The sequence below is a fragment of the Ambystoma mexicanum genome, chromosome 2p (assembly GCF_040938575.1).
Source record: "Ambystoma mexicanum isolate Mex_15411 chromosome 2p, UKY_AmexF1_1, whole genome shotgun sequence".
Taxonomy (NCBI): domain Eukaryota; kingdom Metazoa; phylum Chordata; class Amphibia; order Caudata; family Ambystomatidae; genus Ambystoma; species Ambystoma mexicanum.
Window position 1 is genome coordinate 1,256,705,384 of NC_090923.1, and position 19,404 is coordinate 1,256,724,787.

A 19,404-nucleotide genomic window follows, 5' to 3' on the forward strand; every position below is an offset into this window, starting at 1 on the left:
GTTCCGGGGGGAACCCAGCTCCTGTTATGAACCAATGCCGCTTGCACTTTTTATGCAGACCAGGAGCCTTCCCAAACGATCAAGCCAAGGTAGCCTTTGTATTATCATATCTCAGGGCTAGTGCAGCTGATTGGTCAATTCCACTAGTTACTCAGGATGACCCAATTCTTCGGGATTTTCAGTGCTTTCAAACAAGCATGGAAAGACTATTTGCCCGGCACTCCCAAGGACAGGCCCTTGATAACGAACTTTTGTCCCTACGGCAGGGTAACCAGGATCTGCTAACCTATATCGCAGCCTTCAATAGATTGATAGTGGAAACCGGATGGCCTGAGGAAAAACGAATGACATTGTTTCATCGTGGACTTCGGGGAGAACTTAAAGACGTCTTGGCTCAAGTTGTGAACCCACCTCAGGATTGCGCAGAGTTTATAGACTTAGTGGTCCAGCTGGATCATCGACTCCAGAATAGAAAGGCTGATCGAGATCAGTTCGAAAATCGGGTATTGGTTAAATCCAACGTTGCCCACAAAGGAACAGATGCATCAGAACCTATGCAAATCGGGGGGGGGGGTTAAAGGACCCTTAACTCAAAAGGAGGAAAGGGAAAGAAGAAGACAGATGCAATTGTGTCTATACTGGTGAACCTCAGGACATTTTCTACGGGATTGCCCTATAAAAGCCCAAAAGAGCCTGATTCGGAAAACGACCATGCCCAACAAGCGTAGAGGTCCGCTTGCCGAGCTTAAAGGAGGACACTCAGACCTTGCATTTAATCATACCAATGGTCCTAATTGATCCCAGACAACCCTCACGTATGCACGCAGTAAGGGCATACATTGATAGCGGGGCCATAGGGATCTATATGGACCACGAATTGGCTTCAAGGATGAATCTCCATCTTTGCAAAAAGACCACTTCGGATGTCATCACCACATTCGATGGAACTGAAATTGCCTCTGGGCCTGTAACTCATTCCACTACAGAGATGACACTGTTGGGTCAAGATGGGCATCGAAAGACTATTGTGTTTGGTTTAATCAAAGCCCAGCAGTTTCAAATAATACTGGGGATGCCGTGGTTGGAAACACATAATCCTTGTATTGAATGGCGAGAGAAGAGAATAACCTTCCCGGATTGTGCACACACCTGTTACCCAGAGAAAACCCTGAACAAAGGCCTGGCCACAGTCATCAACCCAATCGTGCAGTTACCTCAGGAGTATTTAGAATTTCAGGATGTTTTTCAAAAAGAACAGGCCAATACATTACCACCTCACAGATCATACGATTGTCAAATTGACCTTCTACCCAGTGCACAACCCCCATGCAGTAGAATCTACGCCCTCACGGAACCTGAAAATCTTCACCTACGGCAATACCTGGACCAATAAATAATAATAATGAATAAGCTAATGGATTTATTCGCCCTTCTAAGTCTCCTGTATCCTCAGCTTTGTTCTTCGTGCCCAAAAAGAAGGAGACCTTAGAACGTGCATAGACTACCGCGCACTAAATCAGATTACGGTAAAAATCCAGTACCCATTGCCTCTGATCCCCGAATTACTAGACCAAGTAAAGGATGCTTGTATCTACACCAAGTTAGATCTCCGAGGGGCATATGATCTGGTACATGTAAAGAAAGGCGATGAATGGAAGACGGCCTTTCGCACCAAGTACGGATTATTCGAGTATCGGGTGATGCCCTTCGGGTTGTGCAATGCACCAGCAGCCTTCCAGTATTTTATGAAGGATGTCTTTCGTGAACTTATTGACGTCTGTGTTGTCGTATACATAGACGATATCCTTGTGTACTCCTCCTCAGAATCAGACCATGTTAAGCACGTACGTGCAGTCCTTGAGAAACTACGCCAGCACAAGTTATATGCAAAATTGGAAAAATGCGTTTTTCATGTTACGGAAGTTGAATTCCTTGGATTTATCTTGACTCCAAAAGGAGTCCGAATGGACTCACGAAAGGTGGACGCAGTTCTCAGTGGCCATCATCTAGTTCAGTTAAAGGGGTACAAAGCATGCTCGGATTTGCCAATTTCTACCGCAGATTCATTCCGGACTTCTCACATGTTGTACATCCCATCACAGCACTTTTGCGAAAGAACAAACGTTTCTTATAGACCGAAGAGGCTGAAAAGGCCTTCCAAGAGCCGAAAACTAAATTCACGTCTGCGCCTGTCTTAAAGCATCCACGCCCAGAGCTTCCATACATAGTGGAAACTGATGCATCCAGTTTAGCCATGGGAGCTGTCCTGTCCCAAAGGGATCCTGAAACTGGTCAACTTCACCCAGTGGCATTTTGGTCCAGAAAGTTCTCGGCACCCGAATTAAACTATGCGGTTACCGATAAAGAGTTATTAGCAATCAAATCCGCCTTTAAGGCTTGGCGACACTATCTTCTCGGTGGCAGGCATACCATTACTGTAATCACCGATCACCGGAACTTGCAGTATCTGAAAACGGCCAAAGCCCAATCATTGTGCCAACTTCGATGGGCATTGTTCTTTGGCGAATTCGATTTTGTGATCACTTATCGACCAGGCTGTAAAAATGGCAAGGCAGATGCCTTAGCCCGAATAGGAATGGAAGAAGCATATGCGAACCCGGAGCCGGTGCCTATAATTTCTGAACAAAGAATTCTTGGCATAACTACTTTACAGATACTAGAAGAAATCCATTTAAAAATCCAACAACTCTTCAATCCAGCAGCCCTGCAGGATTGGGTAAAGAAAGGCCTGGATTACTCAGTCATCAATGACCTACCCTACTATCAAGGACGACTATTTCTACCACACAAGGAATTACAGGAACTTGTCATCTCCAATTATCATGATACCCTAATGGAAGGTCACCCAGGTATTGCAAAAACCAAAGCTAAAATTAAGAGACAATTCTGGTGGCCCAGCTGGCGAAAAGATATAAAGTCATTTGTGATGTCTTGCGGCATTTGCGCCCAAAACAAAAGTCAGAAGAAAAAACCAGCTGGCCTTTTACAACCTTTGGATATTCCACCTACACCATGGCGCACCTTATCTTTAGACTTTATTACTGATCTACCTCCATGTAATGGATTTAACACCATTCTAGTTATCGTGGATCTTTTTTCCAAGATGGCCCACTTTATTCCTTTGAAGGGATTACCTTCTGCTTCAGTTCTGGCCAAGGAGTTCCTCGAACATCGTTCGAATACACGGGTTTCCTTCTGTATTGGTCTCTGACCGAGGTAGTCAAATCATTTCACATTTTTGGAAGAAATGTTGCAATTGGCGCAAATCGACGTAAGGTTATCAACCAGTCACCATCGCCAGACCGATGGTCCGACGGAGAGGACCAACCAGACCCTTGAACAGTACCTTTGTTGCATGCTTCACCAGACCGAAAGTAATTGGAAACATATTTTATGGATTTCCGGATATGCATACAATAACTCTGTACATTCAGGAACCGGGCAAAGCCCCTTTTATACCATATATGGACACCACCTTCGAACCTCAGAACTCGATTCGCCTCAGCACTTAGAAATGCCTGCAGTTAGTCATTTACATTCTACTATTACAAAAGCCTTCAAGGAAGCGACAGAACATTTGAAGCAAGCACAAGAGAAATACAAGAAAAATGCTGATCTACATAGAAGTGAAACTCCACAGTACCAAATTGGAGATCAGGTTTGGCTAGCTACAAAACACATAACTCTGAAAGGAACTCAGACTTTTAATCCTAGATATTTGGGACCTTAGACCATTATGGCCATTATCAACCCGGTGGCCGTCAAACTGGAATTACCCTCCAATATGCGAATCCATCCTGTCTTTCATGTTTCACTTTTAAAACCAGTTCAACCAGGAACAAGATTAACCAAACCACCAGATCCGATCTTGATAGATGGAGAACCTGAATTTGAGGTGAAAAACATCCTGGACTCCAAGGTGGTTAAATCAAAACTTTTTTACTTAATCGATTGGAAAGGTTACGGGCCACAGGAAAGGTCATGGGAGCCTAGTGACCACGTTCATGCACCACGAACAGTGAAGATATTCCATCGGGACTTCCCAGACAAACCAGGACCAAGGGGAGGAACGACTTTAGGAAGGTCCTTGAGGGGGAGTGCTGTCATGATGCATACCCCCGGGCATCCAGACCACGTCCATCAGCCCCGGGAGCAGGCATCATGTTGCCTTGAGAAAACCCAGCAATCCCTGCTAGGGGCTGTCTGGGTTCAGGCCTGGCGCCTATGGCACCAGGCTCATATGGGACATCAGTCCTGGCGCCAAAGGCGCCAGGCTCATTGGTGCACACTTACCTGATGCAGACCATGCTGCAAGAAGATCCAAGCCCATGTGAGGCCTGGAAGGGACTACTTTACCTTGGGGACTATTTTGTTACTTGGGTGTGGTCGGGGAGGAATACCTACCTGGGACTACTTTGGAGGCTATTTAAACCATGCCGAAGAGCAGCACACGCTACGCGTTATTCTGCATCCAGCAGCATAACGTTCACTGTGCCAACAGCAGTAGCATCCAGCCTTCTGCCACGCCCGCCTCGAACCTGGAGCACCTAGAAAGAACCAAAGGTTAGAACAAGAGTATTACCTGATTTCTTACCTGATTCCGGATTCATCGCATCTTCAAACCAGAGGAAAGACTTTGTTTTAAACGCGTCGCATTGCCAGCAGCAGCGCCATACTCACCATTCCACGCAGCATCTCTTCGATCCAGCGCTGTCTCCATCTTTACATCGCCAAATCCCGGCACCTAAGGGGGACAAGAAACAACAAGGTGAGCAGAGAGAACAGACAATTTCTTTAGCCGACATATGCTTACTTGATTTTACCGCCGGAGGTATAATTCATCAGCACGCCACATCTTCTTTTGACGCACCTGTAAGATAAGGAGAAAGCAGCAAGTTTAACCCTTGGCATTATTTACCGGACAGTGTTGGGTAACAGACTTTTACCGGAGTGCGTGGCGTGGCATCAATGTACACGCCTAGTGTTTTGACAGATGACGGGACTGAGATGATTAAGTTGTCAATGTTTAAATTGGAATATTGGAGGTCGTTTGGCTAAGGTGGCTTTTAGTCCGAGGATGATAATCTGTCTTGTCCCCGTTTAGGCATAAACCATTGGCAGCCCTCCAAGCTTGGCTTGTGGAGTAAATGTTATGTAATGTGGTGGAATCCTGGTCGTAGGACCCAGACAGTGGTAATAGTACTTGCATAGAATATAAGTGATCGGGCCGCGGCTGAATTTACCGCGGCCGGAACGTTCGCATGAGAAAGGTGCGAACTACCAAAAGTTTGCATCTTTCTCATGCGAACACATACATACTCACACCCATAAAACACGCCCCACACCCCCAACATAAACATACCCTACTTACCTTCTTCAGGCTGGTTTCCTGTGGCACCAGTTCCCTTTCACTTCTGTGATCGTGAACCGGCGCCGCAGGGTCCTTTTCTATTATTTTTACAGGAGCTGCAGGGGTTTCCCCCGCTCACAATACTATAAAGTATAGTGAGCGGGGTGTTGCGGGGGGCACCCCGCAGTCTCTTTTTTTAAAATTGTTTTATACTTCCCTATAATGCTACCACCAAAGGTTCGAACCTTTGGGGGTAGCATTTTTCGGACTTTTAGCCCATGCAAACTTTTGCATGGGGTCCGTTCGACCGCATACCTTGGGTATCGTCAGCATAATTAGTGTATGCTATACCCAGAGAATCACAAAGGTCAAAGAGTGGCTTGGTAAAAAGGTTGTATAGAGTCGGGGCTGTACAGGAACTTTGAGGGACTCCACAGTGGATGGTGGTGGGGTCAGCATTAGCTATGTTAGAAAAAAACTTTCATTGCTCTGCCCTCAAGGAATGAGGTGATCCAAGTGGTTGCTTTTTTGGAGAAATGGGCTGCTTGAGTGAGGTGTGTGGTTAAGGTCTTGTGATAAACCAGATCAAAGGCTGCGGAGAGATCAAGGAGTAGGAGGGCTGGCTTACCCTTGTCCAGGATTTGAGTGATTTGGTTCTTTAGGTCTAGTAAGGCTGTTTCAGTTCAGTGACCTTTGCGGAATCCAGATTGTCTCTTGACTAATATGGAGTTGGATTCCAAGTAGAGCTGGATCGGGTTATGAGCCGCCTTGTCGAGAATTTTGAGGAAGAACGGGACGGTGGTTATTGGCCTATAGTTATTGGACTGTGCTGGGTCCAGGGAAGGTTTTTTTAGGAGGCGGCGTACCCAAGCGTCTTTGAGGCTGTCAGGAACAATACCTGATCTAAAAGGGGCATTAATGAAAGCAGTTAGGATGGGTGTGAGGTCTGTGGCACATTCCTTGATGATTTTGGGCAGGCAGATGTCCCCTTTGCAAAGGGAAGGCTTGAGGTGGTTAATGAGATCTATGACCTGTGGTTCTGATGTCCCTGAACGAGAATTGTGAGTGGTGAGTCATGGTGTATGGATTGTGATGGTAGTGGCAGCTGTGGGCCGGGGAGGGCTGTGTAATGGTCTTGAATTTATTTTGTAGGAGGTCTATTTTATTAAGCAATGCAGTCTGGATGCTAGTGCACCAGGATTTGTCCTTGATGATCTCATCTGTGCTAGTAGTGGGGTGTGATGAGTTTGTTGAAGATGGTAAATCTCTTTAGGTTGGGAGTTTGCTTTAGAGATCCTATCATTGAAGGAGTTGGCTTTGGCTGAGATAATAGCTTCTTTGTAATGTGTAGCTATCTGTTTGAACTTGTTTTTGGTTGAGTCATTGAGGTTGTTCTGCCAGTCTTTAAGCCCTTCACATTTATGTGAGCAAAGGGCATAGAGTTTGTCCATAAACCACGAGTTGTAGTTGAAAGATTTATTTTCTTTCTTCCTTACTTTTGAGAGGAGCTATGGAATTTATAGCATTGGTGAGTATCTTTAATGATGTCTGTTAGTATGTTTGCATCCTTTGAGAAGGGTGGTGCTAGACATGGGGTGTCAAGGTATGGTCGTAGGTTGAAAGATCTGGAACGTTTGTTCAAAGCAACAGACGATCAAACTACCCTGGCCATCATCAAAACTGAATTGAAGGAGTTCACCGAAAATGCAGAACGTGAGTGCCACTACTTACCGAGACGACACTAGATTCGCCAGTACGGAGAGGGGCAGAAACCGGGAGCACTCCTAGCCAGAATCCTTGGGAAGCCACCGACCATCGACTGCAATCATCAGGGCACACTGGTCTACTCGGAAAGAGAAATTGTTGAGGCCTTTTGGGGCTTCTATCAGGAGCTGTACAATACCAGATTTACAAGCACCACAACTGCGCTCCGTGAATACCTTGAAGACGCAGAACTGTTCTGGCTATCGGGCAAGATGAGAGATCACCTTAACAAGGAAATCACTGCTGAAGAAATTCAAAATGTCATAAAAGAACTACCAGGCACAAAGGCACCAGGCCCGGATGGCCTCACGGGCGAGTTCTATAAAGCAATGGGATCCTCACTGGCCCCTCTTCTCCTGTCAGTCTACAACGAAATGTCGGCAGCCGGGCAATTGCCCCCGAGGGAAGCCATTCTCATCCTTCTATTCCACCCCCACCCCCGAGGACTATATGCGCCTCCTATAGGCCAATCTCATTGATAAACATGGACATCAAAATTCTGGCCAAGCTTCTGACCAACAGACTCTTTCCCCTAATGCCGAGTCTGGTGCTGGCAGATCAGGCTGGCTTCATTCCTGGCCGGAGCACAACATTCGGCACCTTTTCGCCATTATGGAAGCTCTAGATCCATCAAGACTGGCCATCGCGGTTTTCTTCGATGCAGAAAAGGTGTTCGACTCTGTGGAGCGGCCGTTCCTTTTCGCAGTCCTTCGCAAAATGGGCCTTGGTGCTTACTTTATAAAGCTGGTGGCGCTCTTATACCAACACCCCAGAACGTATATCACTCATGGGGCCACAACATCCGCTCCCATAGAGTTGAACAGGGGCACTAGGCAGGGCTGCCCTCTTTCGGCCCTGCTGTTCGGTCTAGCCATGGAACCCATCACTGCCAACCTCAGGAGCAAATTTGTGGGGAGGGGTATCACAATTGGACCGCACAGTGATACTTTCCCTTTATGTGGACGACGTAGCACTGCTTTGCAGTGACCAACCTCAATCCGGTCATGCGCAAAGTCCCCAAATTCGGAGCCATCTCCAGCCTCAAAGTCCACAACAGCAAATCGGGGATTTTCCCATTAACACCCAACACAGTAGCATTCGCAGATGACTTTCAGTTTTGCTGGGACAAATCGGAAGTCTGGTACCTAGGTATCATGCTGTCCAGCGATCGGGACGAGATACTTCGAGACAACTACGGCAGGGTCGTTGCATCGATATCGGAAAAGGTCACCTGCTGGAAACACCTACCGTTGACTCCATGGGGGCGGGTCTCCATCGTTAAAATGGTGATTTTGCCAAAATTGTTATACTTGTTTGTGAATGTCCTGCTGTTGTTGCCACATCGCTTTTTCCAGCATCTAAGGGCACTCGACCTCTTCTGGGCTGGTTAGGCGGCGAGAGTAACATACTGCACGCTGATCCAACCCATAGCAAAAGGAGGGCTGGCTTTTTAACGGACATGCAAAGCTATTACTGGACGGCACAAGCACAGTTTAAGTTACTGGTACATGACCCAAGCTGTTAGACCGCACGTCCAAGTAGAAAGGGCCCTTGCCACCCATAATCTTTTGCGAGCCGGTTCCGCCGAAAACCATGAATATAATGCTGATTACCTACAAGATTTGGAAGAGAATAGCACAAAAGCAAGGCATCTCGTGCAGATACTTCCCTCTACTGCCTGCATATTCCAGGTCTGCCAAAAACCACCGAAACAGTGTATTACCATCTGTTGAACAAACTCCGAATAACCACAATAGATTAATGGTTTGTCGACGGCAACTTCATGACGCTCCAACAAGTTAGACTGCTGCACAGTTTCAGCATTGGACATTTTTGTTTACTTCAGAATCTGTCACACCTTTAGACTGCAGTTCCCAATGTTCTCGGCCCGTCTCGCCATGTGGGGGTTATTGCAGAAGGTTATCCAAGCAAGCGGTGAAGGTAAACTCGTTTCATCCATCTACAAAGTACTACTCGCTGCCCTAGACCAGCCACAAACCGCTAAAGCGAGATGGGAAATCAGCCTGGTCTGTGCAATAGGCGTGGCCGATTGGTCTTGCATCCAAAGGCAGACCCAAAAGGTTGTGCTGAATACGGGACTAAAGCTGATTCACTTCAACTTTCTTCGTTACCAAAGCTGTTTCTCCGACTTGCCAGCGTTGCAGCAGCACTTCCGCAAACTTCTGCCACCTTGCATGGGAGTGCCCTCCCATTAGGCATTTTTGGGACAAGGTACTAGTTGCAACATCGAAAATAGCAGAGGAGCCCATCAATAGTGACCCGCTGGTGGCGGTACTTTGATGCACCCGTGAAATACAACCGGCGGTCAGGAAGCTAGTAAGCATGTTGCTAGTGTTGGCAAAACATTGGATCGCCATGTCATTGGGACCATGACGTAGAGACACTTTATCAGAATGCTGCCACTCCACACCCAACCACCAGATGGATATCTGGAGTCCTTTTGGGAACTATTTACGATCACGACCAGATAGGTCGCCAGCACAAACAGACACGCAGACTGCGGGGGGCGAGGCGAGCAATCCTACCGATCACACCCGGTGTATTTGGACAGTACGGAGAGATCAGAGAGTAGCCAGTGGCGGGGGGTGGGAGGGGATTTGGACCTTGAACCTAGTGGGTGGGGGGGTTTTTGGAAGGGGGGACGGGCTGAGTGGCAACCTTCTTTCGGTTACTAACTTGTTTGGTTTGTTTATGAATAAAAAGAACAAAATAAAGGTTTTTTTTAAAAAAAGCTATGTTAATGGGTAGGTCTAGATAGCTGTAAATCTTTAGGCATTTCTTTCTCCCACAGAATATTCTTGGAGTTCAACCTAGAACTGACTGTACTCAATTCACTCTCTGAAGCAAAAGTAACAAATTATTCAAGTTTTTTTCATCAAAGTCGAGCCACCTTTTTAAAATGTTTTAATTTGGTTACCTGCACAGTGAACCGTCAAGTTACTGTGAATTTTGTATATGCTTAAGCCAGTCCATTTTAAATGACGCCCACCACATGTTGTGATCACTAGCGCTAGTGTTTCACTTGTAGCGAAGTACATTTGTCGAACATAGATTTAAAGAGGACTATGTAATCAATGATTGAAGATTGTCCACCTCTTTTCCAGGTGACTTTTGTTAGCGAATCACCCATATTACCATTTGCAATTGACAGTCCCCTGTCCGAAAACATGGCTTGTCACTTTTTCCCTTGGAGGACATTATGGTTTTTACTCTTTAAGCTGCTATCCAGGCAATATGAATGTACGTTACTACCTAAAATTACACAAGTCATTTGTGGATAACTAATTACCCAAAAAATCTGACAGGACATCCAAAAATCAGTCCAGATTACTCATCGCTGGTTCCAATAAAAATGTTCACCAGCAAGACGCGTTGAATATTATCCAGATGATTAATCTGCATTTAAACTGCCAGAATACCTGGGAAATTATCAGAGATTATGTTGCTGGATTTTGTTCTTGAATTTTTGATTGTTATTAGTAGGCCCCCTGATGGCCTTCCACCATTTGACTTAATGGCCGCCTGCTGTACTATTGTAAAGCCATCCCTCCAAATTTTAGTGTTGAGCCAAGTTTCTTGGAAACAAATTACATCAGAATTATCAAAGAAATGAGCGTGTTCATTAATTACCATAAAACTATTAAATCCTCTAGTATTCAATGCTATAAGATGTAAACTGTCAAAGCCTATTATTTCAATGATCAATTTGTCAGTCACTGCTTCAGCATGTCCAATAAGCTAATCCAATTTGATTGGTTATCAGTGCGGGTTCTACTGCCTAGATGGTCGCAGACCGAGCCGACTCCACAGGAGCATCCCTGATCTTGCCATTACCAAGCCTTTCATCATAATTTTGAGCCCTTACAGATCTCGTAGGAGTACTATCAAAGGTTTGTAATAGTTATTTGATTTCTAGCCAGTCTTGATAGACAAAGCAACCATATTTTAATATTTCTTGATTTTCTTCTAATATGGATTTGATCACAAAGGAGGATTTCAAGTGTACTTCCACGAGAACAGTACAAGCTTTAAAAGGGAAGCTAATGTACTCCATGCCTGCTGTAGTAATTCCCCCGAAGGCGGAAATTTCACTCAGCAATTGTGATCCATTATCCAATCTAGGGTGCAACCTTTGGAGTGAGTCGGGCTCGAGACTTTTTGGGTAAAACCTAGGTCTTCTAAATCTTTAGCTAGTGCTGTGGCAGATTTGTCCAAAGGGTCATTTAAGTCTAGGTTTATGTCCCAGAGGAGTACAATTTTTGAGGATTTGTTGATGTTGTTGCTGAGTAGGTGGGTGAGGTGATCTTGGAAATCGGAGGGGAGACCTGGAGGTCTGTATAGTATGTGGATGGTGTCATTAGGCGAAAGGGTTAATTTAGCTGATAAGTTGGCATTAACTTGCCAGGTGCTGGTGATTGGCCCGATAGTAGAGTATCTTTGTGGTTAAAGGCTACTCCGCCTCCTATTTTGTCCAGGTGATCCTGTCTGCGGATAGTGTAACCTGGGGATAGAGCTAGTGTAATGGCTGAGCCGGAGGCGTCATGTAACTAGGTTTCCGTGATGCCTAGTAAGTCCACATTTTGGCTGGATAAGAGGTCATTTATTCCCAGGGCGTGTGCGTGAAGTGAGCGTACGTTAAGTAATGCACATTTAAGGTGCAGGTGGGGTGTACTTTTCTTAGCTTTTAATTGTTGGTTAGCTGGTTTAGATTCATGTCGGATGATGCGTGGCTTGGAGTGTGTGGATGCATAGTCAATGTAGGGTGGTATAGTAGCGGGTGAACAGGCAAGGCTACAGTGGGTGAGAGGTCTTCTAAATCTGCCTGCTTCTACTCTCCGCCTTCTGCAACTCATCCAGAACAGGACTGCAAGACTTGTCCTTGGCCTCAAGCCCAGGGATCGGATCTCTACAGGACTGAAATCTCTGCACTGGCTCCCAGTGGCTGCGAGGATTAAGTTAAAAAACCCTCCGCATTGTCCACAAGGCCTTCTGGTGCATGGGGCCTCAATACCTTCAACTCGTTCTTCCTAAATATCTTCCTTCTCTAGCTCTTCGCTCCTCCGCCTCCAACTACCTCAGGGTCAGTCGCTTCTCCAAGCAACAATTTGGTGGTAGATCTTTCTTCGGCTGGGGCCTACCTTTGGAACAGCCTCCCTGAAACTTGAAGAGAACCATCTCCGTTTCCGGAAGCAACTCAAGACCAGCTTCTTTGCTTCTGCTTTCTCTCCTCCTCTCCACTGCTGAAATCTTGACTAAATCTGGACTGGTCACCTGGCTACCCTCCGATCTTGGGTCCAGGTCCCTCCCCTGCCAGCTGCACACCTGCACTGCCTCCAGGGCAACCCCTGCACCTGAGGGGCTGTTTCTGTATCCCTACAGTCCCCATCAGCTCTTGACACCTGATGTCTGCGCTTACTACTAGCTGGCCACTCTTTTACTTATTATTTTATTTATTCTTTACAGTTGATCCTATGTATTGCATTGCCCCTACCCCTGCACTTACCCTTTCCCCTCTCCCGTGCACTTGCGCGATCTCAATGGCACCTGGCCTAGTAAGATCGTTGTCTTTGTCTTCCTTTTGTTCCCCCTCCCTTGCCTTATGGCGCATTACAAATAGCAGATCATTTGTAAAGCGGCAACCTGGAGTTCGGTACACACCTTTACAAAACACTATTGCCTTGACACACACTCTAGGTCTGATTCTCAGGTGAGACGAGCAGTACTTGGACATCTTTCCACTACTGTTCCTTCTCACATCGCACCTCCAACTCCGGGGACTGCTTGCTAGTCTATGCACAGCATGTGATTCTAAGCAGATTAACAAGCATCAGAGGACGTGCATTACTTACCGGAATAGCATTTCTGATTGTATCTGCTTAGATTCACATGCGCCCACCCTTCCTCCCTGCTCGGATGGAAGGAACATAGACATCTTATTACTTATTCTCTCTTATCTGGATGCAAAGCCAAACACTTTAAGCCACATAACGGTTCATCATTAAAATCGGATCACTTGTGAGGGCATAAAAAACTGCCCTGAAGGGCTGCAACTGGCCCACAGGCCTTCTGATGATCACCACTGATCCAGTGCTCCATATGGGAGAGACAGGCAGGAATGGCAATGTTGGAGTGAAAATGAAACCTGGCTGTTTATGATAAAGTGTCAGGTTGTTTTCTCCCAATGCCTGCAGAAATCATTCAGGTTCACATTGATGTCACCAGTGGAGGAGGAGCCTCATTGGCCTGGGCTCTTGCTTTCAAAGTAGAGGTGGGGGTGAGAACACTCCATTAGAAAACCTACACAAATCACTTCTCGCTAGTCTGCTTAATAGGCAACCCATAGTTAACTTTCGTACAGATGCTGTGTATCCGTATATATGCTATTACTGAAGTTACACTTGTATTGTAATCTGTGCAAATAACTATGCATGCAAATAAGTAATAACATAATTGTTACATATTTACTTTATGTAATTATTATTTTCACAAATATAATTTTCTTCAGACTTGTTTGTTGACTCATTCATGAAAATACTGAAGTTATTCACAATTCAAACAATCTGAGTATCACTTTTTAAATGTTTGATAATGAAGAGACGCTTGGTGGATAGTGAGTGCGGATGTAAAAAATGTTGTTGGTCGTTTTTTGTTTGTTTTCAAAAGCAATCTTTTTTTTCTTTTCTTACTTTAGTCCTCGTTTTGACCTACCCATGGGCACCGAGCAGCCTCCACTGCCTCCACCAACCCCAACGCTACAAAAGGAATTTGTACGTATCCTCGTGCGAATTGCTACACCGAAGTCTGCATTTCATGTGCATTCGCCTTTTTAAGATTCCAGCATTGTTCAAGTGGTTCTGGTGAATTCATCTTTTGGGGAATTATGGCCATATTAATGAGCGATTAAACAAAGCAGGGTTTTTAAGCTTCCTTACTTTTTTGTAATCATGCGAAAAATAGAATTGTTAAGGAGGCAGGATCGCATCGTCAGCACACCCGCCTAGTCTTTAAAAATATGACTGACGTGACTCAGTTTCCTCTTTGACTATCCTGTCTCTCTCTGGATGACCATTGCATATAGAATACAGATGCTTCAAAGTATTGGTTTCGGATAGCGCTTCTAAAGTAAAAAGGCAATTATCCTGCGATACAAGTTTGTACCTAAACTTGCTGCTTGGTTCATATATTCCGGGGCATAAGCAAGACGAGTTTGTGTCTTGTGATGGGAAACCTTTTATAGTTTTCCTGAGCGCAAATTAGATTCATCCCGTGCAGCAGTTTTTATGTCATTTGGTGGGTTGGAACTTAGCTTGTCTGTTGGTAGACAGCATTTCCCAAACACTGCCTTGATTGAACGTGTGACTGCACGAGTTGCTCTGTGGTGATCACTGAAACGGTTGTCTTAGAAGGCCATCTCGCATGAGCATAGTGCCATATCGTTAAAATATCATTCTGCTGTATTCAAGGTCTAATTCAGGTACCTTGTACTTAATTCTTTGGTTATTTATGGTTCTGGGGCAGTTCGTTCGAAATGGAAATGCATTAGTTTATCGGAAAAGAAGTGAACAGTGGTAGACTGATGGTTAGTCTCTTCCTTCTCTCAAACCCCAATGGATTCTGCACACGCTGATTAAACCAATTTGATTTTTTTTAATTGATTTTATCCCAATCCAGAGACCGTTTGTAATTCTATTTCTTTTGTATGCAGAATAACAACCCAGTATTAAGCAGGTCATCCCCGCTGATACAACTAACCAATCAAATGTCTCCTGTAAACGTGCGAAGGACATCTACGTCCATTGGGGGGATGCAGTCTCAGCCACCTCCTATTGGGAGCAGAGGTCAGCGGCCGTTAGACCAAGTGACCTGTTATAAGGTAAGGACGAGCATTGTGTAATACGGTCTCTGCGCAGGAAATTGTCAAACCATTTTCATCATACATTCTATGCTGTGTTTGTGCATTAGTAGTGATGTCCTGTATTTGAGTAATTTGAATCCATCAGTTAAATATTAATATTTCTTCATCTTAGAACGCTCCTAGTCATGCAGTGTGAGAATGTTTAGACTGGTTCCTGGGCATTTCAGGGATAGTTACTTGACCTATTTTACATCTGTTATTTTGTAACTTGTACCCAGATGACCATGCTTTTGTAATTGTGCCCTTCTCTGCACAATCTTAATGTTCTTTCCCAATCATCCACGCATGATCTCCTTTCACAGTAGGCAATATTTTAGGTCTTACAGTTTCAACCACATTGTGTTGTAGGCTTTCGGAAGACCTTTGTGAGGGTTTTTTTTTTTTGCTTGTTCTTCCCACCTAATGGTATGGAAGGCAATGCTTTTCAAATGCTGCCTTGCCTTTAGAAACCAGTTGTCAATTGCTTGGGGTACGCATGCCCATGTTAAATCTTGCAGCGGTGTATTACAGAGAAATACAGCATTGATCATTTCTTCTCATCACCCTATGGTAGCCAAGCTACCAGTATACCCCGCCTCTACTAGAAATCGTTCAATTGATTCAAACCCATGTCATTCCATGTTGCCTCTTCCACTAGAAAAACATACTCTTTGACCTCTGAAGCCCACAAAATGTTCACTCCATTGGCTTCAGAGTGAACAATCCCCCTTAACAGCCCTTTTATCCTCCCAGAGCAACGTAAGCAACATCTGCCAGCAAGTTACACAAATTTGACTCTGCATTGGGGCTCGACAACCTCGGGCCCTTGTATAAATGCTCAATGTGTGACTTTTACATTTTCTTTCTCATGCTTTTCAGCCTGCTAGGATGCTACATCAATTTGTATCGGCCTACGAGATGTGACACGCTGCGTTATGAATGCAATACATTCTACTTCTCTGGGCATATTGAAAGGGCATACTGGAGGTTCATCAGCTTGAATCCAGTAATGTTTTAAATGGCACTAATGGGTTGTCCGTTTTTTTCAGTGATCTCCCTTTTTTTGTCTTGACGTGTGAATAATTGAACATAACGCCTGCACAATTTGGAATCCAATGACACTGGGGATCTGCCCAATGAGTTCTGAGAATATCGATAACTTTATTCAGCCATAAGGCCATTAAAAAAGGACAACATCACAACTATAGCAGCAACAAAAAACAAATATTTAACAAACCTCCTATCCTCAGTCATTGGTGGAGCAAGCACTAGAGCCGTCAGGCTCTTAACCTAATTAGTCACTTACAATACAAATGGATATCTGCATATTCACCGCAACAAGCTTCTCAGTTTGGTAGTTCGCCATCTAGGTGCAGCAAAATGCATTACACAATGCATTCTCAGGTTCATGAGCTAATGGGGCATACTGCAAAATCTTAGAAAATGGTCATGCCATATGGCCGATCTCACCTAGGGCCCCATTCCTCATGCACAGGTCTTTTCCATGTGGTCCTAGGCCAAGTTGTCTTGCGCGCTGTCCTTTTTTCCAGCGCAAGTGCATTCGGACCATAGAGTACAGGTCCACATCGGATAATATTTAGGGGGTTAACAAGATTTGGCATTTTAATCATGCTATTTTGTACTTTCTTGACTCTCGTACTCATCCTCTGTATACCATCCGCCACTCTCGTGTCTCTAAACACAATTTCTATTAAATCAGTGTCAGTTATTCCCTGATTGAATCTGGTGAAGTTTGCAATGTTATTTCGTATTACGGATGTGCAGCCGTGCACTACTCAAAGCCAATGAATACATTTGTTTGTCAGGGACTCTTGTTTCATGTTGATTTTTGGCTAGTTTGGGCACCTTATCCAGATAGAACTCCCTCTCCCCTGTACAAACTCCAAACCTGTTGCTACCTTTCTAAACCCTCCCAGAATGGAGAATTAGATGGGCGGACCCACCAGGCCATAATTATACAGTTTGGGTTTGGCACAACCGTTCCCAGCAGTTGGTTTACCACCCCCACATTCTGAAATTAACTCGCCATCAACCCACCTGAAGGGCTTCTGTTGGAGTACTGGGGGTAACTGTGTATTTGAGTTTTGTGTGAAGGGTGCAGCGGACTCTGCAGCAAGCAGGACTGAAGGAACTCTTGCCAGCAGATTACTTTCAGTGACGTCATTTGGGGGTCGACGGGGGAGGGGGGGGGTTTGCAACTGTGACCCCTCTGGGAACACTACTAGCAATTCTGACTACAGGTATAGGAAACCCAACCTTTGGTATAAGCTTGTACTACACAGTTTTGGTAGAGTGTTGAGCAGCCAGGCTTATCTCAAGAGGGGAAATGTGAACAAAGAGTTACACAAAGATTCACAGTTACAGGTATTCAAATAAACTCTTACACTCAAGGTTTCTTACGTAAACAATTATTAATGTATCATTCAGTTATAAAGCCTTCTTTAGAAGGGAGCAATATAATAGTAACACACAAATATACTTCAATACTGCACAATCTGAGTTTCTGAATCAGACAATACCCTTTTGGGATGGCCTACAGAGACAACCTACACCCACAGGTGACTTCAATAACAAGGGTGCTGGGGACATAAATATCTTACTGTTGGTATTCAGAACACTCTTAAAAGTTGGTAAACGGCGGGTGGGGGGCGGTGTTGTGCACATCTAAAATGGCCGCCTAGGTGGAGGGCTCTGGCTCGATCGAAATCCTTTCATCTATAAATCCTTCCAGTTCTGAACTGGCAGACGTATGTTTGCAGAATACCACGGGGGAAGGTTTGTAGAAGACCCCCTGTGAAAACGGAGCGTGTGGACCCCGGGCCGATGGAGATAACCGCAGGTGCAACTGCAGCGGCCGTAGTGCTGCGGAGTGACCGCCCGTGGGTTCCGGGCGACTTCCACTTGAGCCCGGGGCTCGCAACGGCGGGTCGGCCAGGTGGGGGAGGGGCAGCCCGCCAAGACACTAGCGCTACCGGAGGGCGGCGGTGCTTTGCTTTCTCTTCCCGCCTGTATGAAGACAAGTACTCAGACTTTCTTGTGCCAGGCTCTCGTCGAAAAAATCCTGCCAAGTGCTCGAGGATGCACCGCGACGGCAACGTGTCCCCCCCTCTGATCCGGATCCCCCCGCCGTCCCCCCCCCCTCCCCCGGCTAAGTCCAGCTAGGACGTTGCTGGTGAAGTAAGTGGGCCGCTGGGGAGAGGGGACGCCAGGGACCAGTGCCTCGGTGCACGATACATCTGGGTCCCAACGAGGGTGGGGGAGAACGTTACAATATTGTTATAGAAGAAGCTTGCCGCCACAGCACCATTGAAGGTGGGGGAGACGCTGCAGGAGGGAGCGCACCCTGCCCCCGGTAGACGAATACTGCGGAAGTCTCACAAATAAAACCCTGGGGGTGGGTGTACATCGGGGGTGAGATTGAACCTATCCCCACACCTGTATTGCCGGTCGCCCGAGCTTGGGTGTGGAGCACAGGCTGTGCTGCCACCATACAACATAACCCGGTACTGGTCGCCAGCAATACACATAAGTGAGGGAACACAGACCACCCCAAAAGTGACAACGTCGCCTAATGGGCCGCACTGAGAAGAAGGCTGCAGGGGGAAGAAAGACCTGCCCAATGGATTCCTTTACCAGCTCCCAACCGCAGGAGGCATCTGGAGGGGCGACACAAACATCCGAAAATCGAGACGCAGACCCTGTGGACCGCTTGACAACAATTGTGCAAAATGGGTTCCTGGCTGCCAATGTCAAGTCGGACGATATAGTGGCGACGATCGGGTCCCTGAAGGCCCGGGTGGAAAAGGAAAGCGCACGCATTTCGGAGGCAGAGAATAGAATAAGCTCAAATGAAGATGTGATTTCTCAACATGGCCGAGACATAGCCCTGCTTCAGACCAAACTGCGCAAAACCCAAAGCAATTGTGAGGATCTCGAATCTAGGTCCCGCAGAAACAACATTCGCATTCTTGGGGTCTCGGAATCGTTTGGCAAGGGCTCCATGGAAAGGCAGGTGGAAGAACTACTGAAATCGGTGCTGGGAGCGGAATCGCTCTCAAACCACTTTCTCGTCGAGAGGGCTCACTGCACGCTTGCACCCCCTCCGAAGCCGGGAGCTCCACCCCGCACCATCATTGCGTGCCTTCTAAACTACAGGGGTAGGCACACAATAATCCGTCTATCCAGAGAAAAAGGAACAATACATTTCGAGGAGAACAGAATTGATATTTCTGATGTTTGTTAATCTGCTTAGAATCACATGCTGTGCATAGGTCCGACATCCAGTGGTCACTGCGGAGTATTGCATTTTGTTTTTTGTAGTCGAAAAGGGGAC

At 45.9% G+C, this 19,404-nt stretch overlaps 1 protein-coding gene across 1 annotated transcript in view; it reads left to right on the forward strand.

The window, feature by feature from the left end:
* The window catches only part of CPSF4 (cleavage and polyadenylation specific factor 4), a 135,490-nt gene that overhangs the window by 90,286 nt on the left and 25,800 nt on the right, over positions 1 to 19,404 (forward strand). The window contains exons 6-7 of the mRNA XM_069645577.1: positions 13,848 to 13,923; positions 14,862 to 15,029. Of these exons, the coding sequence (XP_069501678.1) occupies positions 13,848 to 13,923; positions 14,862 to 15,029 (244 nt within the window). The remainder of the gene's footprint in view (positions 1 to 13,847; positions 13,924 to 14,861; positions 15,030 to 19,404) is intronic.